Source organism: Aspergillus foveolatus, assembly GCF_047715535.1.
Source record: "Aspergillus foveolatus strain CBS 279.81 unplaced genomic scaffold BDW70scaffold_47, whole genome shotgun sequence".
In the NCBI taxonomy this organism is placed as follows: Eukaryota; Fungi; Ascomycota; class Eurotiomycetes; order Eurotiales; family Aspergillaceae; genus Aspergillus; species Aspergillus foveolatus.
The window spans coordinates 76,582-92,138 of record NW_027396111.1 but is presented as its reverse complement, the minus strand read 5'-3'; the positions used below and the strand labels follow the sequence as shown (position 1 = coordinate 92,138).

The 15,557-nt window shown below is 50.2% G+C and overlaps 4 protein-coding genes across 4 annotated transcripts; 3 read left to right on the top strand and 1 right to left on the bottom strand.

Annotated features, from left to right (window-relative positions):
- Positions 1-1,704: 1,704 nt before the first annotated feature.
- On the top strand, positions 1,705-3,531 carry BDW70DRAFT_162283 (nucleotide-diphospho-sugar transferase; the record flags this gene model as incomplete). Its single annotated transcript, XM_073741102.1, has 5 exons — positions 1,705-2,046; positions 2,105-2,205; positions 2,430-2,682; positions 2,744-2,821; positions 2,926-3,531. 5 exons carry the CDS (start codon positions 1,705-1,707, stop codon positions 3,529-3,531), a joined length of 1,380 nt encoding a protein of 459 aa, XP_073593560.1.
- A 919-nt stretch (positions 3,532-4,450) lies between these two features.
- On the top strand, positions 4,451-6,676 carry BDW70DRAFT_90519 (FMN-dependent alpha-hydroxy acid dehydrogenase). The gene is made up of 3 exons (XM_073745166.1): positions 4,451-5,009; positions 5,071-6,231; positions 6,283-6,676. The coding sequence occupies exons 1-3, from the start codon at positions 4,808-4,810 to the stop codon at positions 6,435-6,437; spliced, it is 1,518 nt and encodes a 505-aa protein (XP_073593559.1). The 5' UTR covers positions 4,451-4,807; the 3' UTR covers positions 6,438-6,676.
- A 375-nt stretch (positions 6,677-7,051) lies between these two features.
- On the bottom strand, positions 7,052-8,772 carry BDW70DRAFT_169895 (prion-inhibition and propagation-domain-containing protein; the record flags this gene model as incomplete). The annotated part of the gene is made up of 1 exon (XM_073742800.1): positions 7,052-8,772. The coding sequence occupies exon 1, from the start codon at positions 8,735-8,737 to the stop codon at positions 7,052-7,054; it is 1,686 nt and encodes a 561-aa protein (XP_073593558.1). The 5' UTR covers positions 8,738-8,772.
- Positions 8,773-8,883: 111 nt separating this feature from the next.
- On the top strand, positions 8,884-13,463 carry BDW70DRAFT_169893 (uncharacterized protein; the record flags this gene model as incomplete). The annotated part of the gene is made up of 5 exons (XM_073742799.1): positions 8,884-9,998; positions 10,067-10,483; positions 10,607-10,682; positions 10,741-10,839; positions 10,950-13,463. 5 exons carry the CDS (start codon positions 8,884-8,886, stop codon positions 12,879-12,881), a joined length of 3,639 nt encoding a protein of 1,212 aa, XP_073593557.1. The 3' UTR covers positions 12,882-13,463.
- Between the last annotated feature and the right edge of the window lie 2,094 nt (positions 13,464-15,557).

Genomic DNA, 15,557 nt, shown 5'->3' with positions numbered 1-15,557 from the left:
ATTAAAATAGTAAAGAAAAAAAAAAAAACTGGTCATTTCCCCTCCATTGAATTCTGTGCGGCTGGCAATGAGAAGATGGAAAGTTGATAAATGCTGCGTAGGAAGTGGGAACCCGGCAAGCATGCCTTCACACCGCTAGATACAAATGAATGCTTTTCCAATAAATCGTGAAGGTGACATCGCATTGATCCTCCGTTGATCTACCACCTGCTTGTCTGCCGCTGAGTTTTTACTAATGGACTTCGCCCTTGCATACCTCGTACTAATCATTACATCTCGGTGGTATCAACACCGGCAAAGTGTCCAGAGAAGGGAGATAATATCCCTTGCATAGGATAAACTTTGGATCAGATGTTCATGTAGAGGAGGCCTTCTGAGACAGTATAGACACTCCAGCTTCAGCTTTTTCCATGCTCGTTACACGAGGAACGAACAGTTTTTAGTCTCGCAGCCCCGTATTTCCCTGACTATGCTCCCTCCCCCCTAGATTTGCAAGACAACTGGCACAGTCGCTGGGGGTTGAGGATGCTCAAAGGGGAAAGGACAGAAGGAAGCTGTATCAACTATGATACGTGATATCGCCAACCGGAGGAGGTTCCTCCTTACTAACCGAGCTGCAACCACTTTACTTGTCTGTTTGATGCTTTACAACGTTTGTATGGCAGGAATGTCTGTTTAATGATTTACACTGTTTGTATGGCAAGGATATCTCCTGTTCATGGAGAACCTTCTTTTTAAGTCTTCGAAAATGAATAAATTTGTCTATACAGATCGTAGTTAGAAGATCAAGACCTTCAATACAATCATTTGTTACAGATATTGATTACATAGCCAAATTTGACGCTAGCAACTACCTCAATAGCCCACACAGCCTAATCTCCGACCTTTTCTCTGACCCCTCTACGTATTGTACAGATTGATTGAGAGAGATTGAAGAAGCTACCTATCGCCAACGAGATAGATAATCAATCGTCATATGGCATTCGATCCTTAGTAGGCTACGTCCGTGTAGCTGATACAGCTTCCTTCTGCCCTTTCCCCTCTGAGCATCCACAACAAACTACATGAAAATAGCCTACTAAGGATTGGACGCCATATAATGATTAATTCTCTATCTTGATAAAGATAGGTATCTTCGTTAACCTCTTTCTCTTGATATGATATATAGAGGGGTTAGATTAGGGGTTAGAGATTAGGCTGCTTATTTTACATGGCATAAGCTAGCCAGGAGACTTGTAGTGTACACCTGGTGTACACAATGAATGTCATCAGATCTACTATGGCAAACCCAGACAGTTGCTGGACTGAATTGTCCGGTGCTAGTAATCTGATATCTAAGCATGGAGAGAAAGATTTTGACGGGATTGCGGTGTTGTAGGATAGCCTCGCGTTGCCTGACGCTCGTCCATATCGACAGGGGTGTAATCTGCTGTAGTAACCCTGTAATCATGGCCGCGTGCTGGCCGTGACTGTGTTGATTTTTGCAATAAGTCAATACTCTGCAATAGGTATTTGGATGCAAGTCAGTCTGCAAAGAATAGTAAAGAGAAAAGCTCCGTATGTAGAATTCCGCACCTTGCGTATATATGTCGGCTGATAGTCTAACCGGTTTGCCTTATCCTCGTTCAGACGGCCCCTGCACATACCCCAGCTACTCCGTCCTCAAGGCTACAGAGTCAAAATCAAATTCTCGGTGTAGCTGCCATGCTTCTATCTGGGCTCTGCGTTGCCTTGGCCGGTGTTCAAGTCGAAAAGATGTTGCAGACACGCCACGCGTTCATGGCCCGCAATGCCCAGCTTGCCTGGTACAGCTTTGTCTCGGCGAGTTTGATCTATATTTGGCATTCACAACCGGGTCCGATCAATTACTTCCAGGGGTACGACACCCTGGTGTGGGGACTCATTCTTCTCCAAGCAACAGGTGGCTTTTTGGTTGCTTGGTGTGTCGCGGTAACCAGCATCGTGACGAAGAACCACGCACAGGTGGTCGGGTTCTTAATGGCATCGACAGCCCCTCTGCTTGTACGGCGCAGAGTCAACCTCCAGGTTAGCTGACTTCCATCGTTAGCTTTGAACTTTAGGTGCTGACGCGGGATTTTCCTAGCATTTATGTGGTGTCATACTTGCAGCTGGGGCACTTTTGCAATATGCGCGCCAAACACCCGAATCGAAAGGGACCATGAGCGAAGATTCCGCGGAGAAAGGGTATACATTAGTATAATGGTTTATGATGGTCTCATATAATATTTGTCGTATATAAGTGGACCCCATGGCCCACGTCAAGCCGGCCAAACCCGCTGGTTCCAGTGAGGAATCGTGAAGCCGATACCCATGGCTCTTGGCCAGTGGCGCAGTTACTGAGAAGTGAGACAAAAAACCCCTAAGAATATCTAGTGCTCGCTGTATAGCCTTTCTGCTTATTTTTCCAGATTCCTAGTATCCGTTATCAATCCAGAGCCGGCAATGCTCTTCTCCGCTAAACGCACGATCATCGCAACTTGCGCAGTAGTAGCATGTGTGATACTAATCGGCTATGACCGACTATATCTCACAACTGCCGCGAGCAACTCATCATCAGAAGCAGCATGGGGCGGGCTAAAGCCATATTGGACCACCGAACAGGAGAAGCCCCGGTTTGCCTACGTTCAATATGCGACTGATTTTGACTATTTATGCAACGCGGTAGGAAGAACGATTACCAGCACACGATCCCCTATGAATTCCACCATCTAAGATACTGCAGATGATAAACATTGTGCGTCTCGACCGTTTGGCGATTCATTTTGAGCGAGTGTTGATCCACCCAAAAGACTGGGAAGAGGTTCAGCATGGCCCTGTCCTGACGGCGCCTTCAGCACGGCACTGATAATAAATAAAAAGGAGATAAATAACGCAAAATCTCTAACGGATGACACTATGATATAGCCCGGCACAAGTCGCGAGCAGATCGCCCTGACTCGAATCCGCCAACAATACCCGCACGTCAAACTGCGACCAGTCCAGGTGCTCTCAACGTTAAGCGGTGATCCCACCTGGCATAAAAGCCTAACCAAGTTTTACGCCTTCGACCTGACCGAGTACTCACGCGTCCTAGTCTTCGACTCCGACTCTATGGTGCTGAACAATATCGACCACTACTTTCTCTCTCCTCTCGCCCCTGTGGCCGTACCCCGCGCTTACTGGCTCAACGACGCAGACAGCAGTATCAAGGACCAGATGCTCGGGTCGCACGTGATGCTCATCGAGCCGAACAAGAATACCTTTGAGCGCATCATCGAGGAAGCGAGATCCTCAGGCGCGTTTGTCATGAAGGTGCTGAACCGCTTGTTTGCCGACTCTGCGATGATCCTGCCGCATCCGCGGTACGCCCTGCTGACAGGCGAGTTTCGCGCCAATGACCACCGCCAGTACCTGTCCGAGGACAAGGATGCAGAGTGGAATGCTATGGCGGAGGTTTCACGGGCGTATCTGGTTCATTTCAGTGACTGGCCGCTGCCGAAGCCGTGGCTGCCGCAATCTCAGTCACAGTAGGAGGCGGCGCTGCCGGAATGTGGCGACGGTGAAGAATATTCCGAAAGGCCTGATAAGCCGAGATGTGCAGATCGGTTTATGTGGACTGGGTTTTATGAGGACTATTATCGTGATCAGAAGAAGGTTTGTACCCCGTTGGTGGACTCATGATTCACCGAGAATCTCAATGTGCTGTGCGCTTGGTTTATACGGACCAAGCTTGCGCTTCCTATTGGGAACTCGAGAAACGCACTGTCATGATCTGGCCCTAGTTGAATGTACACTCTCTAGAGACAGATTCTCTCTGGGCGACTCCGCCAATCGGACTTGAACCACAGTGGTGAGTATAGATTTCCCAGGTTGTCTACTCTGAGTAATCATCTCAGCCCAATATAGCCAAAGTGTATAGATAGCGAACCTGCTCGCCAGTCACCTTAGTCTTATATTGAACTTACCTCCGTGGAAGTAATACGGTGGCAGCTGTGTTCCACATGTAGCTTTCGCTCCTTACGGCTGCCCTTTACGCCTATGCAGTATAGGGGGACCACTTAGACGACAAACCCAGTGGTGAGAAAAAGAGTTACATTTTGTCCGCTATTGCGAAATTACTATATTTTCCTTGATGAGATGAAGATATCAGCACAAGCATTTCTAGTCACGTTCATGCCATGTTCAGTGGAACTAATATTGAGAATTAATATAGGTGTCCCTGAGACTCGCTACGATCCCCACGCGGACAAACGATGGAGTCTGATGCACATCGTTGTCTGAGTAAGTTGTCCTCTGTAGGTAAAGACTTAATATATCTGATATGGCAGGTTTTCTCTATGCAACTTTCTCTATAAACATCTACCACTCTCTGTACGCTCCAACATGGGTTTGATGTACTCTCCATTGAGAAGGCTACGGACGGATTAATGGGGGTAATAGTGCTCAAGAGACAATCCGGAGAGAACCGCATAGCTGGGGTAGTGGTGGGGTAACTCCTTAATGGGCGCCATATGGACAAGTTATGGCGCTAGGCCAGGTGCTCGTTCTTCTTCTTCTCTCCATCCACCGTCCTACCGACTTTGTCCGGGCTTCCTGTTCTGTAGAAATAGTTTGTGACCCATAATGTAGGCTAATCGAGAGACGCCCACGGCTGCGGCAGTAGAGTTGGGCTTCGGCATAAGTACTGCGGATAGTTGGCGAGATAATCGCCGAGGATGATTGAGCTTTAACCGGCAGGCCATATATAAGGGCCGATCTCCCGGCAGAATCTCCTAAACACAATTATTACCCGCAAGAGATCAACTCCATGTATACCCGCAAAGACGTTGCCCACCATAACGCCCGGCACTCATGCTGGGTCATTGTCAACAACCATGTCTACGACGTGACCAAATTCCTCGACGCACACCCCGGCGGTGCAAGTGCCATTCTACTCTATGCGGGGAAAGATGCGACAGCCGTTTTTGAGGCGACGCATCCAGCGGGGACATTAGGGCAGCTTCCTCACGGTCTGTATTATACAACCCCCAACACGCCGCAAAACAACTGCGGACGTCTAACACAGGGCAGAATACCATCTCGGACCAGTTGCCCCTGTCACCAGGGATGCAGAATCCAGCCCGGCTTCCAATGAGAACAAAGTCGGCTCGCAAAGCTCTCGGCCACCTGCGCCTGCGCCCGCACCCCATCTTCACACCGTCCAGAACCTGAACGAGTTCGAGTCCATTGCAAAGGCCTGCTTGTCTCCAAATGCCTGGGCCTACTACAGTTCTGCTGCAGACTCCCTCGCGTCTCTCCACAAGAACCTGACAGACTGGTCCAAGATCACTTTACGGCCTCGCATCCTGCGAAACGTGTCCAGGGTGTCTCTGAGCAGGACCGTCATGGGCCACCGAAACAGTCTCCCTGTATTTATTGCGCCTACTGCTCGCGCAAAACTGGGCCATCCAGACGGCGAGGTGTGCCTTGCGCGTGCCGCTGCAAGACATAATATCCTTTACGCGGTGTCGAGCTACGCCTCTGTTGGACATGCCGAATTAGCAGAAGAGCTTGCCAAAGAGAAAACTAGGTTGGTCCCAGCGAGTGCGCGGTCTGGGCAAGGAGCCCTAGCTTTCCAGCTATATCTACCGCATGACAAGGAAAGAGGCGGACGGGCGTTGATTGCGAAGGCAAAGGACTCGGGGTATCAAGCGCTAGTTATCACGGTTGACACACCCGTTGTCGGGAAACGTGAAGCTGATGAGCGATTTCAGGCGGAGCTGGAGGTGAGCTCTTCTGAACGTGCAGGCGTACAGGTCGGCGTACCGCGGAAGGCCGAGCCTGGTGGTGACGCTCCTGTTCTCCGCGGCTTCCATTCGTCCACACTCGACTGGGACGATATCCCATGGATACGGGAGGTTTGGGGCCCGCAGCCGCTGATTATCAAGGGGATTCAGACAGTCGAGGATGCGCTTCGGGCGAGCGAGGCGGGTATTGACGGAATCTACCTCAGTAACCACGGTGGCCGGCAGCTGGACTACGCGCCCAGTTCAATCCAGACACTCCTCGAGATTAATTGTTTCTGTCCGGAGGTTCTCAAACGAGTCGAGGTGTACCTAGACGGGGCCGTGCGACGGGGAACAGATGTCATCAAGGCGATTTGTCTCGGTGCGACGGGGGTAGGGCTGGGCCGGCCGCTGTTGTACGCGCTCAGCGGGTATGGGACTGACGGGGTCGACAAGGCATTGCAGAGTGAGCCCGTCTCGTCCCTTATAATGTGAGATGGATACTAATGGCCTATAGTGCTGAGTGACGAAATCGAGACCAGTTTGCGTCTTATGGGCGTTGTTGATGTGTCCGAGTTGGATTTGTCGTTTGTGAACACGACCGCGCTGGAGAAGGACTTGGTCTCCGCAAGGAACCTGGATGGCCGATTCAAAGCACGGCATAAGCTTTAGACTGGACAAAATGTGGATTGGATAAGATATCTGGTGCATGGGCTATAAGTTGATGCAATGAGCTGGGTTACGAGCCTCGGGGAGTCTGAATTGCATTGAAGCACTGAATGATTATAGGATCATAAACCGAGATGCGATATTGAAACATTGTACTCTTTCCTTCGACTAAGAGATTATTCAAGCATGGCCTGAGTAGAATATAGATTGCGTGGAGGATTCGTCTGAAAGTACTGTCTGGCGGCGATGAAGTCTAGAGTAACTAAGCAGAAGGTGTAACCTTTGCCTTTGGCGTTGGCTTCCAGGGAGATTATGCTGGGTCTGGCCTAGAGGTCTACTCCAGTTATTCTGTCTCATCCCCCACATATCAACATGAGAGAACCACCATAGAAGCCATTCAAAGCCTCTACGAGCAGGCTTAGCAACCTCTGATCCACTTCTAGTTCCAAACACAGGTAACTAAGAATCCACCCGGACGCTTACTTACCCCCCAGGATCATGTCGTGCTATTTATCCTGACCCAGCGCTAACCCTGGAAAGATGACAGTTCTAGCAAAATGTGCCACAGGTCGAATTGGCAAAATATCTAGATATCGCAGTAACTATGCTGGGAAGCATCATACAGTACACTTTGCGAGTTCCGCCACGACCTCCCTATTGAAGCCGGATACCAGCTCCTGCTCGGTATCAACGCCAGGTGTGGATGAAGTGATACCCTCTTCCGTCGCATCATGCAGGCAGAACTTGACGGCGTTTGTGTAGATTGTTCCCATCCGGAACGCAAGCGACTCCACACATCTTGTCCTCACATACCGCTGGAAGCTTTCCAACGGGACAGGCGCCACTACCGAGCCTTTGCCAGCAGCTCTGGCCTTCTGGGAGCTGTAGTCCTTGTGCAGTCTGTCGACGGTTTCCCATCTCCCTATTTCCATCAGAAGAATACCAAGACTATAAACGTCAAATCGACGCCTGAACGGGATCGTGCTCCGACTGTCTGGATGAGTACACTGCGGGTGGCGGTATCGATCGCAGAACTCGTCTGCCTCCGGTTTGATCGTCATTTCATCGGGAGAGTCCGGGCGGGCGTAGTCAAAGCCGGAAAGATAGGGCTGAACGCAGCTCCCTCTCCCGTCAGCGGCCTGGGTAAAGAAGAGGATGTTCTTCGAGTTGAGATTTTTATGGTACCATCTGGACACAAAGAGCCGGTGAAGTGCTGTTGCAAGGTTCCTGGCAAGCTCGAAGCGCTCATCAAGCGACGGTCTGGCAAACTCCTTCAGGTTAATCAGATCGTGCAGAGTAAACACCTTGACCGGCGGCCCTGCTGAGGTCACTGCCAGGGGCACCCGATACACCAGGCCAACTCGGGCATGCGGCTGGAACTCAACATCGTCCAGGATTCCAAGACAGTCAAGAGTGCGGTACGTCTCCAGGTTCTGACTGGCATGGAGAAGCCGGGCAAGGTCGAGGCAAGTATTGAGGTAGGTCATTTTCGTCTCTGAGTTTGGCGGAATTCTGTAAGCTCGCCATTCGATGAGGACCTCGGTTACTCCATTATTTGTATACTTTGTCTGGTACCGCGCCATATCCTGTCCAAGAGAAGCGAACCTAGCGCGCGACAGCATGAGCTGGTTGGTGGACGGTGGCGCCGGCGTTGATGCTTGCTGCTGTAGTGCTGCCACGCTTGCGGCCACAGATAAAGCTTTTCTCCAATGCATTCCTGCGCGCTGGATCTCCAGTAGCCTGTTCGGATCTGGTTCGGCGAGGATCGCTTGCATGATCGATCCGTCCAAGGAGATCTGGAGGGGCTTCGGGATGAGGTTATGGAGGCTAGTATTATACGCATGGATCGTGGCGATCAGGTCTTTCAGCCGCGCTTCCTCGCCGATTGCCCATCCCAGCCGGGCTAAAGACCTTGACAGTCGCGACTGGCTATGCTTGGGCTGGGCCTCCTTCTGCAGCCTGTCAAGGACCTGCCGGAGGTCGTTCGGGCCGGTCTCCAGCTCCTTGTTGTTCCCTCCATTTGGCGAAGTCGCCTTTGCCAGAACAGAACCGATCGTGGCGACTGTATTATGGACTAAAGGAAGCAGGTCTGGTGGAATGGCGCAGTTCGATAAGGATGCACTGGTGGGATAGAGTCCGACTTCGATTGCCCACCGCAGCAAAACCTCTCTCTCTAGTTCCAGCTGGCGGAAAAGGACAGTCGAGCTCTCAGAGTATGAGCGAAACGAAGTCACCAGAGCAAAGACATCCAGCACGGTTGACAGCAAGGCTGCTGTTCCTAGTCCAACGCCGAGAGGTTCCATCTCGTATTCGCGAGCGTTAGATAGGAAGAAGACGCCATTTTTCCTCGTACAAGGGAAAACCCCGCACTAAGACTAAAGCCAAGCCAGGAAAAATAAAAAGGCGAAGATGTTGCTACCGGCCCAGCTGAGCTCGACAACCGTCGGCCATGGCGACGAGCACGTACTTGTCCACTCGCTCAGCGTACGGGACGCGGTACTCAACATCGACCAGTGGAGCATCCGAGTCCTACGAGATACGCAAGGACCATTATGATCTGTTTCTTCTGATTCAGGATCTGGTCCGCGGGAATGATGGATTCATGCTTGAGTTCCCAGTCGACGACTGGGGTAAACAGCAATCGATCAAGATCACTCTTGGGACGGGCGGCTTCTCTTCCGTTCAGCGCAGGATCGCGAAAGGACGCTGGGGCAATCGAAGCGTCATGGCGTATAAGAGTATCAGACCTCGGTTTGACCAGGACGGGCGGTTTGATGACCAGGACGCTCTGGAGCAGGCCGTTGTCGAGTTGAGGTTACTATCGGCATCAGGAATCCGTTCACATCGGCACATTACGCAGCTGAAAGGGATCTCATTTGAGACGCCACATCACCGTACGGACGGATATTTTGCCCCCGTGCTGATGTTTGATGCTTCGTCAATGGGAAATCTGCTTGATTTCATCCGCGATCCTGTTCGAATGGTAGACGGGCCTTACTGGGAGTTCTGCCTGGACGTTGCGCGAGGACTGCAAGCGCTCCATGGCCACGGATTTATCCACGGCGACGTCAAATGCGAGAACGTGCTCATTTTCCCGGCTAAAACACCGCAAGGGCGCAGCTTTATCGCTAAAGTGACGGACTTTGGATGCTCGATGGCCATCGACGAGGTCGGCGCTCAGACACGGCTGCGAGGGTCAACCATTCCCTACGATGCTCCAGAGGCAGACGGCGTCATTAAGCGCGAGAATCTTGTATTTACGGACGTCTATTCATTCGGCCTCCTGGTGTGGCGTGTTCTAGTAGATGGAGCTGACCCCTTCAAGCACTCTCGGTACGCAACGGTGAATGCCACGGTGGAGCGCTACAATTACAGCCTGATTCGAGAGGATAAACGCAATGGAACAGCTCTGAGCCTTGCATTGGATCGAGTTATGGACCCTGATTCCGGGCTCTCGCCCGAGATGGCGAACGTCTTAGGCGAGGTTCTTAGTATTGCTCTGAATCCTGAGCCTCAAAAGCGAGACCTGGGCCGTATATTGGAGGTACTTGATCGACCGGAAAAGTGAGTATCACGGTAAGAACTCTTTGTTGACAGGGTCAGATTCTGAAATACCTGCCTATCTATAGCAGCCTCCAAAAACGTCTCTTCGGCCTCGCCCCCTCCAATGCCCAATTCCTGCGCGAGTTCACCAAGTTCGAGATCGACCGGTTTGTCGGGCACGCCCAGGCAAGTCGAGGTCTGGCTCAGTGGGAATCCGTTCCAGCAAAAGCAGACCAGGCCTACCACATCGTCCGCAAGTACGGCATGCTCAACTCGGACTTTCGCGGGTTCGGAATGTCTCGACTGTCTCCCGTCTCTGGCGCTCTGAGAGATTTGCTCTTAACGACCGAGAACCTATATCACACACATGGGCAACCAATACCTGCTCTTCACTGTCCTAAGCTTCCAGCATCGAATGATCCGGTCAGAAATCCAGAGGCTGTTTGGCAATCGCTGATGCACACCATTTATTTGGTCAGTAAAGACGCCGGTGCAATGGTAACGAGGTCTGTGGGTATACTTCGATTCTTTTCGGCAATGAAGCGTGAGTACATTCGTGCCAGATGCCATCAGACACTGATGTAGGAACTGCGTTAAGCCTTCTGGGAGACCATACAACGAGTAGGCAGAGTTGGCAAGGAGATGAATTCGCTACTCGAACGGGCCCCAAACCCACGGAGAGATGGGCGGTTTGGCGCCGTACAGGTAATCCTCGTGCCTCGTAGGTGAGCCAGGCTCAACATGTCCTAATCTGTACGGCCAGGGATTGTTCGATTTCCCGGGTGGATTAGCGGCTGCAGATACGATGGCCATGATGAGAGAAGACACTATGCCTAAGGCAACCTCACAAGATGCACAGCCAGTGAGTAACAGCGCGATGACAATGCACTGGATTCTGAGGTAACAATCGTACAGTCTTGCCAGCTAGATTTCTATCTCCTGAGCTCTTATCGCATGCCTTTACCACTACAGACGCAACTCTTCACCGATATCTCCTTGCGTGCGCGGCGCCTTGTGGTGCAAGCAGACAGGTGTTTGGCGACAATGGAGGAGGCGATCTGTCACTGCATCGGTTTTGGTGTCGAACAGGACTATTCTCGGTATCTTGCTATAGTGAAGGAATGTTGCGAAGCTGGATACCAGCCGGCTCAAGCAGCTCTGTCACAGATTCATCATGCTCTCGGTTTGCCCTTGGGGGACGGTATTCATCCCTACCCTATTGGCCATGGGGGCGAGTCACCTTTACCAGAGTCTGTCACTCCCTTTCCCTATAGTACAGACCTGCATCAAGCCGTCGTACAGCGGAACCAAACGGCTCTAGTCGACCTTATCCGCAACGGGGCATCTGCAATGGATATAGCAGGGCCCGCTATCTTCCACAAACAACATAGCTTCGCATTGGACGCTGTTCAGCTTGCTTGCAGCTACCATGATGCAGAGATGCTAGAAATTCTACTGGATGCAGCGCCGTTTTATCCTATTAATGTCGACGGAAACACAACCTTTGGGCTGCTGTATTTCGCCATCCAGTGTCAAAACACGCATCTGCGAATGGCGCGGTATGGGATAGACACCTACTTTCAGCTGGAGAAGACCATACAACTCCTTCTCCGTCGCGGTGCCGCCAATATTGTGGATAAGGATGGCATGACAGCGCTGCATCTGGCTGCTGCATGTGACATGCCGGATATACTGGAATACGTCCTCACTGTTGACGTTCTTACGCAAGACATTAACACTGAGTTAGATGGCAAAACGCCGCTGGACACGGCTATTTTCAAGGGAAATCCGGCTGCATTTGATCTGCTCGTGGCGGCGGGCGCACAAGTGTCACGCAGCTCCCTGGCTGGCCATGCTCTCAACATCCCCGTCCAAGTTACGCCGAGCAACGATTATTTTCTCAAAAAGACCTTAGAGTTAGGAGCACAGACTCTAACAGCAAATGATAAGCATACTGCGCTCCAGGGGGCTCTCCAACTCCATCAATGGGCTATAGCGGACTTTCTCATGTCGCAGGGGGCTAATATCAACGGGCTAACCATGAACCCCAACCAAACTTTTATTCGATTCACAGTATTTGGCGACGTACTTTCTTCCTGGAATCTAGGCGATACGCTAGCTGTGCTAGATCGCTTGATGTCTCTAGCAGCAAAACACCACCAAGAACCGCAGTTTATCGTCTCTCCCAGCCTGCACTCATCGGCCCTTCATATTGTCGCCGGTCAAATATCAGCTATGGCTCAGGAAGAAATTGCCCGAATCTACCCTTTGCTCCTTGCAAAGTTCCCATCCAAAGATCAACTCGAGGCAAGAGACTACAGAGGGTGGACCGCACTGCACCTGGCGGTTTCAGTACGAAATGTTGTTGCGGTGCGCGCATTACTCGACGCCGGTGCAGATATCAACAGCATGGCTCTCGTCGAGGGGCACCCTGCTGGGCCATCTCCCAAGGACATGGCATTCGGACAGTTCTTCAATCGAGCTAGCTTCCTCGATTTCGAACCCGGCTCAAGGGACAGAGCGGACCGGGCTTTGGAACAGCTAATCAAGCTCTTCACTTCTGAGCGTTATTCAAAGCTTGCGAAGCGAAGTGTCACTCTCCGTGCTGAGCAGCGGCCCTCTGTGACTGCCCAGCACCGCCAAGTAATGGATTACGTCGATGAGCTCGCGCAACGTCCGCGCCCACTACACCCACAGCACTCAGTGTCCCTTACGAACCAACTCGTGCAAGCTGTGGCTGGTGGTGATAAGGAGGAGGCTGTTCAAATGTATCAGAAAACTGGCCATGGGAACGTTGGGAAGTCAATCGAGTGGGCTGGCATTGAGTGTGTAAGGTTTTTGCGGCATGAGGGCGCTGGGTTGCTGAGGGATATGGGACTTTTGGACGATTATCTGTGTGATTGATAGCCTATATGCAGAGACGCCTTACGTGCTTGCGGCAGGACGTCTAGTGCAAAGTATTTATTCTGCCGTCCTACAGCCAGAGTTGCAATTCCTCCTGCGTAACGGATTGAGAATTTGATGCTATAGACGACATCTAGCCTTCAGATGGACACTGCCTACTAGCTGCTGGATCAGACACAGATGTGCTCCGAGAAGGGGAGATGAAGCATATTTCCTTATTGCGCAATCCTGGGCTGGGATAGGCGTGTTGCGGAGCAGTTAGATCTGGCTCAAGCTTGATCGATCGACAATGCTGGTTTCGTCCTCCCTGCAACATTTCCACGAAGATATCCAAAACCATTTAGGACTTCATCAGAGACATTGATAGTGGACACTCATCTCTTGAGAGACCTAGAACATGGGTATTGCAAGTTCTACAGGCAACTTGAAATGCTTAGCACCTCATGCGCCTGAGGAGCGCGAGATGGTCGACTCTGAGGCAGTGGAGAAACAGCCCATCGGCGAGCATCCAGAATATTGTGGAGTTGCTTGTTTCTATGAACACCAGAGAAGGTTGGTATGGGGCAAAACAGTATTCTTTTTATAAAATATCTTGGAAAGAGTGCAGTGACGGAATTCACAACCCCTGCTATCTGGTCAGGATTGGTGCTATTAATCGGGCTGGCGACGGTGACACAGAGTAAATATCTTTCTTGGTGCGCCTACTGTCAAGGGATTATACATGCGCTGAATGATCCTACTGGGCTAAGAGCTGCGAGCCCCTAGAGTGACTGGTGCTTTACACCTCCACGGAGCGTGAAGCAAGTCGAATATAAGCTATCAACTGAGCCCTGAAGATGTGGTTGAAGACAAATTTGACTATGAAACCAGAGATACCAGCTGCGTGTACTACAAGAGAGTATTGGAAGGATGGTATCCTCTCCTGCATATATGTGCTCAGCGATAATTGTTAGTTCGGCATTTCTAGAATGTCACCATTGACGCAGCACTTGCAAGTTCACAACAACGCAAGATGGATCAATGGAGGACTCAAGTCAATTGTCATCCAGTGCGCCGATAAATACGATAGACAATCCCTCTTTCGTGCACTGTTTGTTTACGTTTAGGAAGATGGGGTTGTACCTGGTTAGATGGGAGTAAGGATATTCTACAAGCCTTTCTCGTGCATCTGCTCTGGTGTGCTTTCATTGCGAGATTCATTAAGGACTGATTTAGCTTGATAGGGTCTATTTCTTAGTTGGTAGTTGAACATATATATGTACATTTTACGCTTCGTTACTGATTGTGTCCATCGTTCTTGCTGGTAAGCTAATTAATTAGAGAATACGTAATAGTGGGCAGAACTGTAATATTGGCAATTCATGTGCTCTAGTGTTGACATGCTGTAGTCACAACGTGGTTAGCTGTCTACAGATACACTCCCAATATTAAGCAGAGGGTATTCGTACCTTTGGGATTTTCAGACTTTCTCGGAAGCCAACTCTGACTATAGGGTGCCCTTATTTAATGCCTGGTCAAGAGTACCAGGAGAAATCTGTTCATAGTATTAGACAGCTGGGCCTGAGTAAAATGACATTTATTCTATGCACCAGGACCGCATTGTTGCTTGAAGACTTCCTCCATGGTAGACGTTCCCTTCTAGAATTAACCATGGATTAGTGGCGATACCCTTGTCCTCCCACGGGCAGTGCTATAAAGCTTCGGTGTTTATTGATATAGTCCATGAACCTACCTATCTTTTAATTAATCCAGCATTCTAATCGCTAACTGTAAGCCTCTATATCATGCAAATGCTAATAAGACTAGAGCATTACCTTCTCTAGTCTTGATGTTCCAACAACAAGACTGTTGTGGATGCTCAGAGGGGAAAGGGCAGAAGGAAACTGTATCAACTACACGAACGTAGCCTACTAAGGATCGGACGCCATATGACGATTGTTTATCTATCTCGGTGACGATAGATAGCTTCTTCAATCTCTCTGTGTACGATACATTGAGGGGCCAGATCCTCAGGAGTTGGAGATCGCGCCTAGGCCGCGATGTCACGTGGCGTAAGCCGGCTGTCAACCGGAGGAGGTTCCTCCTTACTAATCAATGTCCAGCACCTCGCTTAACCACTTTACTTGTGAGAGCTTTTAGCGCGTCGAACCCAACTGGTTTCTGTTTACTTGTCTGTTTGATGCTTTACACTGTTTGTATAGCAGGGATATCTGTTTGATGCCTTATACCGTTTGTAAGGCAAGGATATCTCCGGTATAGCGAGAACCTTCTTTTTAAGCCTTTGAAAATGTATAAATTGCCTATACAGAACGTAGTTAGGAGATCAAGACCTTCAATCGTTCGTTATAGATATTGATTACATAACCAAATTTGACGCTAGCAACCACCTCAATAGCCCACACCGGCATATACGTGACATTTCCATATCAAAGACCTTAATATACTAACTTACCCGTTTTTGCTTTTGAAGTAATCTCTGGATAAGATTAAGCGCCTGATAGTTATGACTAGCTACCTTTCTGTAAGTAAATTAAATCTACCAGAAAGGTAACCATAGTCCTTGTTGATGTGAGATTGCCCCATAACAAGCACCACGTAGCGTGCACAACCTGGTCACGTTCCTGCTTCTATCTTCTGCCTGTTGTCCTGATCTGGTTCTCCGCTCTAGCAATTTTC

What these genes read in the sequence shown, in the direction of transcription:
- BDW70DRAFT_90519 (XM_073745166.1), top strand. Translation starts at nt 4,808, where the DNA reads ATGTATACCCGCAAAGACGTTGCCCACCATAACGCCCGGCACTCATGC. An exon ending in ATTAGGGCAGCTTCCTCACG is followed by an intron (nt 5,010 to 5,070) that starts GTCTGTATTATA and finishes AACACAGGGCAG; the next exon opens with AATACCATCTCGGACCAGTT. An exon ending in GGTCGACAAGGCATTGCAGA is followed by an intron (nt 6,232 to 6,282) that starts GTGAGCCCGTCT and finishes AATGGCCTATAG; the next exon opens with TGCTGAGTGACGAAATCGAG.